Raw genomic sequence first — 18778 nt, 5'->3', positions numbered from 1 at the left:
CCAACACGGCTGCTCAGTACTAAAGATATGTCACTAGATGGCAGGATGCATTTAGCTTTACAGCAAAACGCTCGTACAATTTTATCTTTTGTTCCTGAAAGCTTCCTTTTTTCCATTCAGAAATTCTGCTCTTTCTACATAACTTAAGTAAGTTATTCTTAATGTATACAATTCATGGTCAAAGTACTTAAAAAGTACTTTAAAATCCTGAAACCTAATGGTTTTCTTTTTATGCAAAGTTGTCCTGTAATGTTGGGTATCTTTTTGAAGCTCAGCCCACTGGAGGCTTGACTATTCTGAGTCCTTTGCACCTTTGTATTGCATTAGGCAGTAACTCACAGACAACCATCCAGCCTGTGGAGTACTGTTGCTGGGATCTACAGATTTTGCTTGGGGTGGGTGGGCAATTCCTTCCCTTTAGTCAAAAAGGAGGTCCACATGGAAAAATAAATGTTATAATCCCACTACCTAATGTGGAAGATGTCAGGAAACATACAGAGAGAAAGACAACACTCCCAAGGAAAAGGGCTTCATATCATGCTTAATACAACAGTGTTCATTCTGAGACATGATTGAGCATTCAGCATCTGATTTGGCTTTTTTGTACATAGTTATAGAGCACAAGGCATTTTAAACTGTTGAACAATAATATCAAACAAGTAACATACTGAGCCTTTTCTTATTTGTATTTTAGTGGGCTATATAAAGCAGGATAAAAAGCCATCTTTTGTTAACTTGTATTAGTTTAGATAACCACTGGATGTCACTATTGCTCTATAAAAGGATAAAGCATTTTTGTCTACTGTTTGGTAATCTAATTTGAGATGGCAGTAAGTGATAGCAATCACTATGAAGAACCAGTATTTTTTTAAACATGCTTCATTTATAAAAAAGGAGGGGCAGGCGAAAAAACCTGGAATTACATGCTTCATGGAAATTTTTTAAAGGATGAGCAAGCCCAGAATTTCCACTAGAGGTGGCTGTTTTGAAATTCATATTTAAAGTGCCTATTTACATATTTATTTTATGAATTTTATACTCTGACTTTCTGGCCTTGTAAGGGCCACCAAGGTGGCTGACAAATTAAAAATATAAATAATAACACATTTTAAAAAAATATATTAAAATGAACAAAAATTCAAAGAAATTAAAACCGGAGCTAAATACAAATACATAAAAACAGCAATTAACACACTGGGCTAGAAGGAGGCATCACTGAGGGAACACAAAATGAAATGTAAAGGACTTCACCCATTTGCAGAAAATTCCTTTGAAGAGGAAAGTAGTGGTTGGTCAGGTTCATAAGGTAGTAGGCGGTCCTTCAGGTATGTTGCTCCCAAACTATATAGGGCCTTGAAGGTCAAGACCAGCACCTTGAGTTGGGTCCAGAAACAGATTGGGAACGGTGTAGATGGGCCAAGATTGAAATGATATGGTCCCTATGACCCATTACAGTCACCATCGTGTATGTTGCAAGAAAGCTGGAGACTTTTGTTTTAATAGTTTGATAGATATGCTCTTTATTCATTGCACATTTAAAACACCACATTTGTAATCCATTAAACTTGTTGGGAGATAAATATTATGGTTTGGATCCAAAAGAACCATTCAAGGTAGCAGACCTACGGTATATATCCATCAGCATAGAGCTGGCAACTTCTGCTCATTTCCCACTCTCAGTATTCACCCGCATTTCACTTCCCTCTGCTGCAAGGGTTCCATTAAGGCCCATAGCTACAGTGGGACCTGGGAGAGGCCAGGCCCATCCTTTCAACCCCCTTCCAACTATATGGCCCCTCCATTGGAGGGCCCCTAATCTGTCCCCTTTGCTCACCACTACTCTGAACAAGTAGTAGCATTGCTGATGGTCTTCTCAATTGTTTTTCTCCCCTTCGCTAACACACCTTGCAGAGCAAAAGGGGAGGGGAGAGTCAAGGGGTCTCTCTTTCTCTGAGAGAGGAGCACATAAGAAAGGGGTGGGGAGAGCAGAGCTGCTGTGGCTGCCCAGGCACAAAGGGTGGTTAGCTTGTGGAACTCAAGGCAGCTTACAATGCCAAGAGTCCTGAGCTGCCAAACTGCGCCCCCCCCAGACAACAAATCCTGCTGTGGGCCCCACCAAACATGAAATCCTGGCTACGGCCCTGGTTCCATTGCCTTAGCAGCAGGATTTCATAGTGTTTGGTGGGTTGCAATAGCAGGGGGTTGGCAGGAAAGCCCCATCTGCAAGCTTTGCTCTGCTCACAATAATTTGGCTCAAACTAGAGATGAAAAATGTTGGAAAATTTGAAACCAGTGAAAAAAATTTATCTATTGGAGGGGGAGAGAAATGGAATCTTGGAAGAAGACTGAAATATATGTAATGCTTTCTTTCCTATCAAACCTAAATTTATTTAACTACATGAAATGCATAATTTATAATTTAGTTTGTTCATAAAATTGCAATATTTGATGTGCTTATGGAATTTAGAAGTATAAATTACTTACGGTACCATCCAAAACAGGTCTGTTCAGAATCCTACTTAAGTCTGTTAAGTTGGGTTACTCTCAGGAAAGTAGGCTTGTCAGTCCCCAGGTCTGGAGAGGGGGATCCCCCAGTTTTGCAGGCTCCTTTGCACCACCAGCCAGCTGACCGGCAGGGGGAAGCCCTGCCCCAACAGCCACAATGTGCCTTTGATCACAGGCAGGCTTAAAAGCTTTCAACTGCTTCTGTTTTGGAAGGTGCCTTTAAATCTCAATAAGACTGAAGCTAGGGTTGAGCAGGAAGAGCCATGTGTGCCGGAGAGAGAGGAAGCCAAAGAGCCCAATCCCTCTGTTCATTTTGCATTCCTTTCAGAGGTTGTTTGTGTAGTAAAAGAGCTATCTAGAACCTGAGTATGGGATAGAGGTAAACTCCATCCCCGAGACCTCTCATTCCATAAGTTCGTTGGAATACAGCAGATTGTTACATTCAGCAACTCCGGTGAGCAAAGCTATCTATACCATTGCCCCAGGGAGATCACAAAAGTGTGGACATATAAACTGTTTACTCTGGCTGCTTTGTGAGTGAGTGTGTGTGTAAATTCACTTTCTTTTTAGTATGGAATACTAAAAAGTGTAGTGTATCTACTATGGAACCATTTGAATGCAATAAAGAGGAGGAAATGAAGACTATATTCAGGGGAACTGCACTGCTATATTTTTATTTATTTTTAGGGAAAGGGAACGTTTCCTGGCTACACCTCCAGTGTCCCCAGATATTTCCTGAGTTGGACCTAGAAACCCTACAGGAAAGTGTTCTTAGGATGACACAGCTTTCTATAGCCAAACCTGCAAGTAGGGATGTGTATTTGAATCTATCCGAGCTGAAAATATATTTTTAAAAATACCTTATTGGTATTTTGGGGTATATTTTGGCATCCCAAAGATATCCAGAATCTTTCAGGAAAACATCCCCCTACCCCTCCACCCCAAAAATCCTGGATATATTCGGGATAGATCCAAAAACCAGTGGAGAGGCCTCTCAACTGTTTGTCAGACTTTCTGCAGTCTCTTTAAAGTTTAAAGGGACTGCAGAAGCCAGCCCTCAGATCAGCTGAGCCAGCTGGAATGAGAGCCTTCCCAGCCAGGTCAGCCTTGTGCTGGCTTTTCTCACAACGTCCTTTAAACAAGGCTGCGGGAGAAGCCAGTCCTCAGATCATGGAGAGATGGGGTTCACTGTTCATCAGGCTGTCTTCTGCAATCTTTTTAAAACCACACACACACACACACACTGCAGTAGAAAGCCCAAAAACAGTTGACAGGGGAGTGATATGCTGTTACTTTTTGGTTACCTGTAACTGATGATCTTTGAGTGGTCATCTGTGCAGTCTCACACACCCGCCCAGCCATCCCCACTGCTGGCATCTCTCGTCTACTTACCTTGTTGATGTGACTTACCAGCGGTTGCGGTTGAAACTGAGTGGGTAGGCACTCTCCCTCAGCCTCGGGCATGCGCACTGCTGCCTGCTCCCCAGGGCAGAGTGAGAGCATCAGCATTCTCAGATTGGAGCCTTGGAAACCCCGAGGTGAGCTTCTATGTGAGCACAGAACCCAAGTGTGGGACTGCACAGAGACCATGAAGAAAATCTGTTCCCCCCCCCCTTCTCTGCTAGACCCCCCCCCCCCAAAAAAAAATAGGGATTGCCGGGATAATAGTGAATTTCATATAGAGATGATATACAAGGCATATTAGAAAGCCTACTTTCAGTTACTTTGGTGTTATGTTTTGGAGACAGAAATAATAATCCAAGTTGGTAGATCTAGATAGTTTTGTTCACAGTTGGTTCTCAGAGCATCCATGTTTGGTCCCTGATGCTATGCAAAAAGCTGAAATATAACACAATTATCTTCTACAGGTGCAAGTACTGGAATTATGATGAAAACCTACTCACCTCCAGCGTTGTCATTGTCTTCCATAATGAAGGATGGTCCACACTCATGAGGACAGTTCACAGTGTGATTAAAAGAACACCAAGGAAGTATCTGGCTGAAATTGTTCTGATTGATGATTTCAGCAATAAAGGTAAATGTATTTAATATGAATAATGGAATTTGCAATATATTTTTCATCTAAACTGATTAGTGTGATGTGTTCATGTTTTGAAAACTTGAGTAAACTAACACAGTTTACCACATTAAAGATAATTAGGATTTGGTAAATTTTCCTAATAAATTATTATCTGAAAAAGTGCTCAATGATTACTGAATGAAGAAGAATAAAGTGCTGTAAGATATGACAGATGTCTGACTGTTCCTTTGAACTGAGATTTCCTTGCCATATTAGACTCCTATTCTTTTTCAAAGAGCAGTGATGGTGTACAGCTATGAGTTTTAGTATCTAATCAGGACTCCTGGTCAGAGAGAACACAGTGGTTGCCTTGCAACCCCATTTTAATAGCAATTAAATCATAGAGGTTTTCATGACCAAAGGCGTATTGACACAATGCATTCCTACATCCAAGTTGGGCATAGAGTACAAAATTAGAAGTGTAGGAAGCTATCTTTTTTTTTTAATAAGTATTTTTATGTTTTATTGACTTTAGTACAATTGGCCATTACAGCATATGGATGTTGAAATTACAAATAACCCTCGCCCCCCACCCAACCCTCCCCATCTTCTTTTAGTCTTTTCCCCTCAGCCAAGGGCACAGAGTCCTGATCTTCCACTGAATGTCCTTCCTTGCTTCTCCTGAGATCCACTCTAAATAAGGGTTCCATCTGGTCTCGATTTCCTTGACTTTATCTTCCCACGTGGAATCCTTGTTGATTGTTGCCACGATGTCAGACTGTATGTAATCAAACAAATAGCTGTGCCAGCTTTCTATTGACCATTTACTTTTATCTTTCCACCCCAAAGCGATGACCGCCTTCCCCGCTAGTATCATTGCCTTGACAAGGTTTTGCATGGGTCTACTTAGTGCCGGACTTCCTATTATACTTAACAACATCATATTAAAGCCAATGGTTAATGGTACATTGCAGACTTTTCTAATAAATTGAATAATTTCCCCCCAAAAGGGTTTTACCTCTTCACACTCCCACCACATATGTGCAAACCAACCCTTAAATTGTTTGCAATGCCAGCACTTGGAGCTCACTCCTGGGAATATATTGGCTATTTGTGCGGGAGTTTTGTACCATTTTGTGAAAAATTTATATTCCAGTTCTTTAAATTTGGTTACTTTAATCCTTTCTAGACCATCCAAGATTTTCCCAGCCAACCCCTCTGTTAACTGACCTTCATGACTCCAAATCTTTTGTAAATGTACTATTATTTTATCTTTATTTGAAATCATTTTTCTGTATAATAACCCCACTAGACCCTTCCTTTGTTTGGCCATTACCTTATATATCTCTTCCATTGGAGTGTCTAACCAAAGCTCTCCCTTTTCACTGATCATCTTAACTCTCTTATGCAAGCCTGCTATGTTTAACCAGTATTGATTACCTAAATCTTCTATAATTTCCTGTAAGGGTTTTAGCTTACCACCCCTAAACATATCGTCCACTCTAAAATAGCCTTTGTTTTTAAGCCTTTCCCACCATTTTATAGCATGCACCTCCTTAACAATAGCTTCTAGGGGGCTCCACCTTGAAACCTTCCCTAGCCACTGTGGGTACCATTTCATCCAGGTTTCTAATGCTGCTCTTCTGGGCCCTATAGCTAATTTTAGATCTTTTATCGACACTGTGGAAAAAAATCCAAATCTTCCAATGCCACTGTTGACCGCATTCTCGAAATTAATCCACTTCTGTACCTTATCCTCACTCAAATCAAGTAACGCTCTTAGTTGGAAGGCCTCATAATATTTACTTAAATTTGGGATTCCCCAACCTAATTCTGATTTAAGGTTGTATAGAATTCTCTTATGAAACCTACTGTTTTTATTATTAAAAATCCACACTTTGATTGCTTTATTCCATTGTTCAATTTGATTTTTCCTCAAACCTAAGGGTAACGTTTGGAATAAATACATTAACTTTGGTATCATGAACATTTTAAGAGATCTTATTCTAGATGATATCCCTAGTATTTTATGATTCCAATTATTCATATCCCTCTCTATTTTCTTCCATATTTTACCATAGTTCTCCTTTATCATTTTGTCCATATTTTTTTGGAGGACTATCCCTAAATATTTTAATCTCTTGGCTCCCATTCCTATATTCGTAATCCTATTTATTTCCTGTTTTTCCTCTCTATTAACATTAAGGTATAGAATTTCTGATTTTGCCATATTCACTCCGAGCCCTGAACACTTTTCAAAATCATCTAAAATTATCTTAATCTCTTTAACTCCGTCTTTTGGGTTAGACATAATTACTATGATATCATCCGCAAATAAATTAATTTTCATTTCTTCAATACCTGACTTATACCCCTCTATTCTCCCGGCATTCCTAATTCGCTCTGCTAGTTGCTCTATAGCTATTATAAATATAAGCGGGGATAGTGGACAGCCTTGTCTTACCCCCCCTTGAATTGGGAACGCTTGTGAGTGGTCAGTGTTGACTCTAACTTTGGCCTTACCTCCGTTGTATATTTCCTGTATAGCGTGTAAGAACCGTTCCTCTAAACCTATCTTCTTTAATATTTGCCACAAGAATTCATGTGAGAGAGTATCAAAGGCTTTATAAACATCCAACTTTAACAAAGCTATTTTTTCCTTTTGGCCATGGTGCAATACATTTAAGATATTTCTAATAGGATGGGCAATAGATCTACCCTCAATAAAACCGTATTGGTCCCCTTTTATGATTGACGGGATAACTCTCTTAAGTCTATTTGCTAAAACCTTAGCAAAAATCTTATAATCTTGATTTAGTAAACTAATGGGCCTATATGAACCTACTTCTTCTGGATCTTTCTGGGGCTTTAATATCAAAATTATTTCTGTTTCCTTCCATGAGTCCGGGGCTTTCTTTCCTTCCAAGACTTCGTTAAAAACTACCTGCAATTCTGGTGCTATAATTTCTACCATTTCTTTATAAAAGTCAGAAGTAAAGCCATCCAGCCCTGGTGATTTACCCTTTTTGAGCGCTTTTATTACTTCCTTTATCTCTTGGAGTGTAATCTCAGTACCCAGTGAGGCTTTTGCTTCCTCCTCTATAATTAGCTTAGGTGCGTCCTACACCTCCGTTATATTCTTTTTCATATATAAATTTTTATAGAAGTCTTCAAATGCCTTAGTGATTTCCTTAGAGTTTTGAGTTGTGCTATTATTAATTTTAATAGTTCTAATTGATTGTTTTGCCATTTTAACTTTCAAATAATTAGCTAATCTTTTTGCTGTATTAATGCTATTCCTCTGGAAGTCGTTCTTAACCATTATTTCCTTTTTTCACATTGTTGCCATATCTAGGGCCTCCAACTGTTTTTGAATCTCTTTAATTCTAATCTGTAAACTAGGATTACACTTTCCCACTATTTCTTTTTGTAACTCCTCCAATTCCTTAAGTTTTGTTTGCCTTTTTTATACCATTCACTTTTTATGTCTTTTTCCTTCCTAACCAAATGGCCCCTTATTACCGCTTTAGCAGCGTCCCACAATATATTAGTTGACACAGTTCCTCTATTTTCCTTAAAATATAATTTTAACTGTGTCATTAAGTATTCCCTATCCTCTTCTTTTGTCATTACCAAGTTGTTATACCTCCAAGGTCTATTTTTCGAGGGAAGATTTAATTCTAATTCAATACTTAGAGGGGCATGGTCAGAAATCAAAATTGGATGGGTCTTGATCTCTTTAACCACCATATTATTATTTTTTTCCAAAATTATATAATCTAAGCGGGATGCTGTTTTATGTCTACAAGAAATATGTGTCGGGCTGGGTCTCATATTGATGAACTCATGAGCGTCCTTCAAGCCCCAATCTCTTAGGTTAATACTATTGTTTTTAGTTATGTCCATATTTAGATCACCCACTATAATTAGTTCGCCCTCTGAAAACTGTTGTATCTTCTTAAAAACCAAGTTTAAGAATTTCCTTTGTCTTTTATTTGGTGCATAAACATTTACTATAGTGATTTTTATGGCTTCCAGCTTAAACTTAACTAAGAGGTATCTACCTTCCTTATCTACTAATTTTTCCATGTTCTCCACCTTAATATCCTTACGAATCAATGTAGCCACGCCTCTAGCTTTGGAAGACCCTCTTGCTTCTGCTAAAACCTGCCACCTCAGATCTTTTATCAATGGTTTTCTATCATTTATTTCTTTGTGAGTTTCCTGTAGGCACAACAAATCTATTCTTTGTTCTTTAGCCATTTTAATTACTCTGAATCTCTTAAGATTTGATGTTAGACCATTCGCATTCAGTGAAAGGACTCTTAAAGATCTATCCATTCTCTACTTCCTGGATGAAACCATCATCCTGTCTTCCACCTTCCAGGGGGCACGCATCCCGCCCTCCCCTTCAAGCTTATAGCTAAATTTAGCTCAAAATATTTTATACTTCCCTTTAGTAGTCCGTTCTTGGCCTTTTCTCTTGTCTACTTGAGCTTCCTTTTCCCGGGTCCACACCGAGCTCCACTGTTTCTTCTTCTTCTTCCTCTTCCTCTCTCGGGTTCTTAGGTCGTCTGTGGCGATGCCCAGGCGAGTGAGGAGATCTCTTGCTTCTTTAGGGTTGCGGGCCACCAGCCTTTTTTCGTCTTTAAAAATAATTATTGAGGAGGGGTACCCCCAAGAGAATTTAATCTTGTTGTCATATAATTTTTGCCCAAAGGGTCTCATTAGCCTTCTCTTTCTGATGGTTTCCTGGCAGAAGTCTTCTCTCACCCAAACTTTCCTTCCTCTAAAAGAAAGGTCTTTCCTTTTTTTCAAAGTCTTGAAAACTGTCTGCTGAGTCTTTTCCCTTGAAAATTTAATTATGACTTCCCTTGGGGCACCCCCATCTTGTCTCCTTTGCAGTCTATGAGCTCTCTCAATATCCTGAGATTGCAGAGTGACTCCTTGCTCACCCATCCAGTCTATAAGGGTTCCTTCCAGGAGCTTATTATTTATTTCCTCTGAAATTCCACCCAGGATCAGATTCGCTCTTCTGTTACGATCAGAGAGCTCTGTAAGTTGCGAATTCAGCTGGAGTATTTTTTGTTTATTAGATAAGGCCAGCTCATTAGCAGAGATTGCAATGTTCCAAGTGTCCTTGAGCTCTGCACTCAACTCTGTAAAAGCGTCCCTCAGTGATTTAATTTCAGATCTCATCTGGTCCTGGGACGACATTATTAAAGTCTGGAAAGCTGATATCTGCTCAGATAATTCTTTAATTGTCTTAGCCATGATGATTATTTTCCGGAGTTACCCACGACCGCTGAGTAATTAACCAGGGCGTTGCCTCGTTAATTTGATAGTAAAAGTTGTTGTCTTACCCTCTGGGACCCCAGAAAGGAATTCTTATGATCTTCAGACCTTCGTAAGTAAGCTCGTTCTTCAAATAGACTTGCCAAAGAGCTATTTACATTCTTTTGAGCTATTTAAAATTCCAGTTCGAAGGGGAGGACACGCACACAGCCGGCTTAGTTAACGCATGCGTACAAACCCCGTGTAGGAAGCTATCTATACCTATGCATCTATAGATCCCTCATGAGTCAGTCTTGGATTTTCATTATCTCTGGGTATAGCGCAGCAAAATAACCACCACTGTTAGCACTAAAGATACCACTCTACACACTTCCATAGTCAGACTAGTAATGTGGTTGGGTGAGCATCAGCTGAAGTCCTCAAACTGCAATGTCAGAAGAGGGAGAAACTGAATCTCAACAAGCAGAAAAGTCTGGGGATGTAATGCTTAAGTGCACAGTTTTATATTAAGTTCAGGAATTTACTGTGAGCTTGGCCTCGTTTCTAGAGGCATAGTCAGGCAGATTTGCAAACTTAAAGCCAATTCTAACATAAAACTTAATGTGGACAAAAGCCCTGTGGAATACTCCAAGTCTTACATGCAGGTGACATCGTATTGTTGCTGTCTTTCTGGCCATCACATTTTACTGTCTATTTTTGCTTCGCTTTATTTGTTCATTTATTTTATCAAATTTATATCCCATCCTCCCCTAATGGGCTCAGGGCGGCTAGCAACAACTTTAGAGGGACAGTTTTGTGGGTTTTATTTATTTTATGAGGCAACCCGTCCTGAGCCTGTTCTACGGGAAGGGCAGGCTAAAAATCGAATAAAATAATATAGTGTTTCTAGTGACCAAATAAGCTGCAGTGGCCTGAATTGTGAGAAAGTTTTTTTAAAGAGAAGGACACAAGAATTCTTAATAGCAGGTTCCCACACTGGCATTTTTATAATCTGTCATTAGACACAGTGTGGAGGAAGAGGACCTGGGATGTAACTGCAATAAAACCATACTCCTAAATCCCAAAGATAACCCAGTCCATATGGATAAAGGGTACTAATGCAGGTGCACAAGAAGCAGCAGACTACCAGTTCTGTAAGCAACATCAGCCACTACTGTATTCCGTATTGCATTTGGAAGGGGGAGCTATTGAACGTACTTCTGGAGGGTCTTTACGTCCACATATGCCTTCCAATTCAGACATTGCTAATATTTATTGTGCGGTGTAAATGCTTTATCTTCTGCACCATCTAATGGATTTTGTTGCCTATAAATGTTGGCATTTTATTATGTGAATTGATTATATTTATTTTTAGCATATCAGAGGAGCTGTGAATTTGCCACTTACCCACAGTTGCCAATGACTGCAATTCACAGTGCTAAGGTGCACATAGAAAAGATTTAGTGCTTACCATAAAGGCAACTTCTGTTACATTTCCATACTCATGTTTTAAAGCTGTGTAGAGGAAGTGGCTGGAAAATGACTAAAAGTTTGTTCCCTTCTATTGCTGAAAGGGGCAGGTGTAAGCATGAGACCTGTGTCTCTCTAGTCGCATTCTCAGGTCTGACCTTTCTAACATTTGTGAAGACACACGTCTCTTGTATTTCCCAGCAACACTTTTAGAAATGCAAGTAATGTGAAAGTGGCTATTAAGTTAGCTTGCAGTTGTCATTGTCCAATAAATCAAGCAATTATTATTTAAGATCCTCGGCATCTGCAGAATCTCCATATTTAGTCAATTCATATTTATTGTATTGTAAGCACAAAACAATATAATTTATAACATATATGAAAACTTCTTTTTATTATTTGATAGCACACTTAAAAGAGAGACTAGAGGAGTATATTAAGCAGTGGAATGGCCTTGTAAAGATTTTTCGAAATGAAAGGAGAGAAGGTTTAATTCAAGCTAGAAGCATTGGAGCCCAGAAGGCTAAACTTGGACAGGTAGAAAATATTTGCTAAATAAAACCTTTGTTTTTCCATAGTCTGAATTTTGCTTTGAACAGATCTTAAAACCACTGATTGTGTCAATAACTGTTCTTTACATTGCATAGTGCTATACAGCAGGGGTGCCCAATGTGATGCCCATGGGCACCATTGCACCCACTAATATGTTTGCTGGCACCTGCCATGTATTTGTAGAAAGTGGGTAGGGCCAGGTGGGACTTTCTCACAGCAGGGCTTCTGAATGGGTGTGAAGATTTTTTTTTGCTTCAGTAGCTGCTGCTACCCCAGCACAAAAGTCTTCACTGCATTACTCTGTGTTCATTTTAAAGGCATCCTGTTAAACGAAGATTCTGCCTAAAATGTTGAAGAGCTTCTATTAGAGTTGTGTATAACTTTACCCCCTGACATTCTGCGGTTGGCTCTACCTTCTGCACCAGTCATTTTTATTGACTCCACCTCCTGCAGCAGCCATTTTTGGTTATGCTCACCACCCTGTATCAGAATTCTAACAATGCCCACAAGCTTGAAAATGTTGGGGCCCCTGGTTTCTTCTGCTTGAAAAAAGTGATAAACTGATTTTGACATAAAATGAAAAATGCTCAAGTAAATACATTTGTTCCATATAAGGACATCTTAACTGAGTTGAAACCTCCTTTCCTGTTTTTTTTTTAAAGGTTTTGATTTACCTTGACGCCCACTGTGAGGTGGCAATAAACTGGTATGCACCACTAATAGCTCCTATATCTAAAGACAGGTAATAATACTCTGCTTATTGTGGGCTTGCAGGTCACCTTTTTATTTTCGTGTGCTAGATATTGGGAAAGTTAAAATGGTATATTTAGCTCTAATCAGACCAAGAACAAAGTAATGGTACAAATTGAGGCTTTTTTTTTTAATCTAAAAAGATGTCCATCACTCCTTCCCTCCCTTCTTCTCACAGGAAGAAGCAACAAACATATTGGCTTCCATCATTCCTTTCGACAACGTGTTGTCAGGAAAAATATATATATAAAGGAAGACATAGAGGGGTTTATTGCCATTTCTACTTCTGCCATGAATGTATACTTTTAATAGTTTTAATTCATCATGTTCGCATCTGCACTGCTTCCCCATCTTTCTGTAAGAATGGCAGCAGTTTTTGTGGTGTATTATTCTAGTTAGAATGAAGTAGAAAAGACAGCAACTGATTGATTAGATTAGACAGTTAAACCTTGTCTCTTCCCCTCCCATGAATGTTTCAGAACGACATGTACTGTGCCTCTAATAGATTACATAGATGGGGATGACTATTCCATTGAGCCACAGCAAGGTGGGGATGAAGATGGCTTTGCCAGAGGGGCCTGGGACTGGAGCTTGCTGTGGAAACGCATCCCATTAAGCCACAAGGAAAAGGCAAAAAGAAAATATAAAACTGAGCCATATCGGTAAAGAGTGCTGTTTTCCTTCCGTTGTTTTTATAACTCATGCTTATCTAAATCCTTTCATTTTTCCCCCTTTCTTTTCCATGAACCATGACTCGTTTAAAATGTGCCATGTACCTGCTCTCATCCTCACCACCACCATAATCCTGCAGAACCACATGCACTGTGCCGCTTATAGATGTCATAGATGGCAACACTTATCAGATTGTACCCCAAGGGGGTGGTGACGAAGATGGGTTTGCTAGAGGAGCATGGGATTGGAGTATGCTCTGGAAGAGGGTGCCCTTGACCAAACGTGAGAAGGCAATGAGAAAGACAAAAACTGAGCCGTATCGGTAATCACTAAACCACTTACCCATTTCTCCTTTTCTTAAGGATGTACTGAACTATTAAATACTTGCATGGACTCTGCTGATTTTTAAGCCATTTCTAATGAAAGCAGACACTCTGCTAAGAGGCATCATTCTTTTCACTAATACATAGTTCAGCTCTTCTAATGTAGCCTTACTAACTCATTTTGCACCTCTCTGCCACATACTTAGCACTCTAAGTAAACTGTAGGATGGATGTTCATATTCAACAAAATATGTGAGCTGCTTCTGATATAATTTCAGAAATTGCTTAGCATGCTTTTTATGAATCAGATACTCAAAACAGTGCTATCCTGTGCAGTTACTCCAGTCTAAGGCAGTTGGTCTCCATGCATCTATGCAGCTCTTACTAGCTAGAGGAGTAAGTTAAACTTTGCCTTGCTCAGCCAGCTGGTCTAATAAATGTAAATATGCTAGCTGGAGATTTAGTGAAAGAAAATGTAAAATGTAGACATCTGTTACCTGAACACTCCAAACAGTTCTGTTTGGAAAATATTCTTCTCAGATTTTTCCATCCGTTTTCTTTGCTTCATGAGTGATTTGGTTTTTTTAACAAAATGTGTTTGCCTAGAAAATTCTGAGATTATTTACATTCTCCTGCTCCTTAGTGAAGCTGTGGTTCTCTTTTGATTTACTAACCTTGCAACTAGAATTTCTGTAATATACTCTTGATTTAAACTTGAATTTAAGTTTCTGTTATTCCGGATATTATTGTATCTTTTCTGGTGTGTTCACTAACATTCCAAAATATTCCCAAGAAATTATGAAGCTTTGGACAATTTCAATATCTGAAGTTTAAAATGTTGTCCCCATTACAGAATTAAATGTCTTATTGGCATTCATACAGTATTATGAAACAGTTGTAGCAGTGAGAAAAAATCAGCAGCAGGTACTTGACAATACATGTTGTGCATATTGAAATCTGACTTTTTGCAGATCCTAGATTTCTACTTTTAAAGGAGAATTCCTAGTCCACATGACTGTGGAGAAAGAACATAAAACATGTGTTGTTAATTTTCATAGAAATTAGATTTCTAGTAAAAGTTAGAATTCATTATAAAAGGTGCAATTTTAAAATAAGTGTTCTGCTATTTCTGTGGGTGTGGTGTAGCATACTATGTATAATGTAGTTATCTTGATGTTAGCTGTCTTCTCATTGGTATCTCCAAACAGACATACATGCACACATCTAAACTGCTTTTTAAACTGAGGGAAATATACAAAGTTAGTTTTTGGTTTCAGGGAAGGGGTATGAATGTCAAAACATTCGATAACTCTGAATGATTCATGGCTCTTGTACATGTATCAAGTGTAGAGTCTTAACTACTAAGTGCTGAAATGCCCAGCAGCCTTGATTGAATTCTTAAGACTGGAAAAGCATCTTGATATATTTTTCATTAATTCCTTTTATCTAAGTAGATTTACCTGAAAGTATTACTAATATATCCATGTAGCAGGGGAGTCACCCAAGGACTGGTTATGGGCACCCCCATGCTGTACCTGGAACACCTGATATTTCTAGTTGTAGGATATCTAAAACAATGCCAGTTGCCAACAATAGTTGAAATAAAACAAACTTTGAAAATGATAACACATAAGGTTTGAGAGGCCTTGTTTAACCAGTCCTGCTCAATAGAAATGAGGGCCGGAACTTGAATTTGGAGATAAAGCATATAATTGCATCCTGGACTTACTTCCAAGTAGATGTTGCATAGCATTATGCTGTACATCTTTCTTGGTCTGCTTAAAAATGGAATTCATCCTTGAAATGCAGGGATACTGCTATGAACACACCAATTTTCAGTCCATTATTTTAGTATTCAACAGAATTATGTTAGAGACAAACAGAACAGCCAAGTTCAACAGGAAACCCTGATTCATGCAGCCAAATACTGTGTTCTCATTTAGCCTTCTCCTGTTATGATCCTGGTACACAGTTGCACCCATTGAACAACACGTGTCTATAGATGCCTATATGTGTAAAGGGAGACAGAAACCCCTTCCCTTGCCATATGCATATGTAGTTTGAAGAAGGCTATTATGAAAATTTGCTCCACAACTTATAAAGGTGAAAAATGTGATATGACTGCTCCTCCCTCATTTAAAAGAAAACTGTTATACCAATCTCTTTATGCGGCATGGCTGAACTAAAAATAGACTCACAATACCAGGGCAACCTTGTGACACTCAATTATGTGTTTGTTTCCTGCAGAAGCTTTTGTATTATTAATGCAAAGCAGCCTTGGAAACTGCAGTGGAGAAGGAAAAAGTCTACTAAAGAGGGAGTGTCTGCTCAAAATTACCTTCTCAAATAGCTTTGCTACCTATATGGGAAAAGATTCACTAATGCCATATCTTTTTCACCACAGGAGGCACTAAAGTCTTATGAAGGTTGAGCAGAACCTCCCCCTGCAGCTCTTTCTATTCTAAATCGCAGCCTCCAATTCTGCCTTGTTCAAAAACAAAAAACTGTGCAGTTGGGTGTCCTGTGTAGCCTTTGTTTGATATCCATAATTTCAAAACTATAATCATCATAGTCTACAATCAGAACCCATTGCTGTAGACTTTGTTTTTAGCTACCAACAAAGCTTTATAATTTCTTTTTGGTCTAAGACAACAGCTAGTTGCTTTTTATGTAAAGGCATTTCTTTTTCACCTCCATGCCTTGTGAACTTCTGATTACATTTTCTTTCTCCTAGATCCCCTGCGATGGCTGGTGGATTATTTGCCATTGAACGTGACTTCTTTTTTGAACTAGGTCTCTATGACCCAGGTCTACAAATCTGGGGTGGTGAAAATTTTGAAATTTCATACAAGGTGAGCAACATTATTTAACTAAAAATAAGAGTCTTCATTCCCTCCAAAACAATGGATAAAACATTCATTCTTCAAGTATATATGAATCAAATTTCAACTAAGGTTGTCAGCTCTCAGGTCCCAGCGGGGAATCCCAGAGTTTTAGAGGCTCCTCTCTGCTACAGACCAGCTGGCCAGTGGGGGAAACCCCTCCCCTAAACAAGGACATTGGGGGGGACACTCTGGTATTTAGGCAAACTGTATGGTTTTAAGGGTGAAAAACCCATAGTGTTTCACCCAAATACCAGAGCATTCCTGATGTGATGACTTTTGATATTCTTTAAAATCAGACTGTGTCTTTTGATATTCTAAACTTCCAGGTGATGTAATTGTGTTGGGGATGTCACACAACCTCTCCCCCCCCCCACCCCCGGAATCCCCCCCCCCAAAAAAAATCCCTCCACTGGACAGGCATGGGGATCTGAGAACCCTAATTTCAACCCAGTTCTTACATATGTCTCAGTTGGCCCAGTGACTGAAGTACTGCCCTCTTCCCCATTATGTCATTTCTGTCTAGTGCTATGCTTCGTTTCTTCCTTCCATTGCAGTGTTTGAAAGCTGAAGCCTGATTTTCTGTGAGGCTGCTGTTTCTCTTGGGTTGCAAAGTAGTTGCTACTTGCCGACACCAGTTTATTGTCACTATAGGCTGATACCTACCACATGTCTTTTGATATTCTAAACTCTGTGAATGTTTAATCTTTTTTTACCTCTTCACTTTGCAGATTTGGCAGTGTGGAGGGAAGCTTTTGTTTGTCCCTTGTTCTCGTGTTGGACACATTTATCGTCTCCAGGGATGGCAAGGAAATCCACCACCAGCATATGTTGGATCATCACCTACTTTAAAAGTGCGACCTATGTCATTAAAATACCATTCTCTTCAATGGCTAAATTAAAAGTCTCAGGTTGCAATCCTATACACAGTTACTCAGCAGTAAAGCCTATTGAACTTAGCAGGTCTTAATTCCAAGTAAATGTACATAGGATTGGGTTTATAGATGGATTAAAATATATGGCTCTCTTTTTGTCACATAAATGATAATTATTTATTAAAGATCCTTGTCTAGTCAATGCTAGATCAAGATGGATAGCCATGTTAGTCTGTCTGTAGCAGTAGAAAAGAGCAACAGTTTGCTGTTGTCTAATTTTCTAGTCAATGCTGGTCAGTGAATCCTTTTTTAAAACTGGTACTGCTCATTTGGCGGGAGGGGGGGGGTGTTGAGAGAGAGGGAGAGAGACTTACAACTCTCAGGAGTTGGAACCTATTGATGACTAGCCAGCATTCTTTTTCTAGTATAAAAGTCCAACTTCCACAATATATTATTAGATTGGTATCCCCCCCGGCAACTGGACTTTACTATGCTTTTCTTAGTCCTGATACGGTTTTATTTTTAATACATTTACAATCTTGTAGTATTTTTCATTAAAAATGCCAAAACTGTTATGATGTATATAATAACCCTTGAAAAGTTTTTTTTTTAATTGCTGGGATTAAAACTACCCTAGTCCTCCTCGTGCAAAGTGCAATCCCAAAATAAAAGGGGGAGATGTAAAGTTAAAAATCAGGTATGTTTTTTTTTCACTATTATATGTTATATATTTTTTTTTTTACAGAACTATGTCAGAGTTGTGGAGGTCTGGTGGGATGAATACAAAGATTACTTCTATGCTAGTCGCCCTGAGACTAAAGCACTAGCTTATGGTGATATATCTGAATTGAAGAAATTTCGTGAAGATCATCAATGTAAAAGTTTCAAATGGTTCATGGAAGAAATAGCTTATGATATTACATCACACTACCCTTTACCACCAAAAAATGTGGAGTGGGGAGAGGTAAATCCTAAAACCACTGCAAGTTACCATGTGGGAATTAAGGTTTAGCTACACAATATGCTTACCCGTGACTGGGGGTGGGGTTCCCCTGATCCAACTCACTTTCTAAATAGCCAAATGGCAGATATTGGGAACTTGGTCGCCCAGGTGCCTAATTTGGATTGAGACTGCAGTGCCATTTCTCCTCAGGATAATGAGTGGTGATGGAAGCCTCACCTGATGCCACAGTCCCAATTTGAATTGGGCCTTAAAGCATTTAGGGAAGTTCCCCACTTACCCTACAGGAAAGTAAGCCAGGTTGGAGTAACCCTGACCCCTCTTTTGGCCAAATGTATCATGTTGTTTGACTCTTAGAAGTATAACTAGCATACATATATAATGTAGCTCATAGATTTAAAGCTTCAGATTTGTGAGGCATTTTTGCAAATAGTAGGGTTGCCAGTCCCCAGTTCAGATTGCTATCAGAGCTTTCAGAAAGCAGTCTCAATCTA

General features: G+C 39.1%; 1 protein-coding gene across 2 annotated transcripts in view; it reads left to right on the top strand.

The window, feature by feature from the left end:
- Positions 1 to 18778, top strand: part of GALNT7 (polypeptide N-acetylgalactosaminyltransferase 7) — a 57689-nt gene that overhangs the window by 30340 nt on the left and 8571 nt on the right. The window contains exons 3-9 of one of the 2 annotated variants that reach the window (XM_060246533.1): positions 4374 to 4540; positions 11676 to 11806; positions 12484 to 12563; positions 13383 to 13565; positions 16301 to 16418; positions 17180 to 17302; positions 18069 to 18287. In XM_060246533.1, the coding sequence (XP_060102516.1) occupies positions 4374 to 4540; positions 11676 to 11806; positions 12484 to 12563; positions 13383 to 13565; positions 16301 to 16418; positions 17180 to 17302; positions 18069 to 18287 (1021 nt within the window). Of the gene's footprint in view, positions 1 to 4373; positions 4541 to 11675; positions 11807 to 12483; positions 12564 to 13050; positions 13234 to 13382; positions 13566 to 16300; positions 16419 to 17179; positions 17303 to 18068; positions 18288 to 18778 lie in introns of both variants that reach the window. The other variant, XM_060246532.1, reaches the window with a different exon arrangement.

The sequence above is a fragment of the Heteronotia binoei genome, chromosome 9 (genome assembly GCF_032191835.1).
Source record: "Heteronotia binoei isolate CCM8104 ecotype False Entrance Well chromosome 9, APGP_CSIRO_Hbin_v1, whole genome shotgun sequence".
Lineage (NCBI taxonomy): Eukaryota > Metazoa > Chordata > Lepidosauria > Squamata > Gekkonidae > Heteronotia > Heteronotia binoei.
Note: the sequence above shows the minus strand (reverse complement) of the source record. Positions and strands in the feature narration are given on the sequence as shown.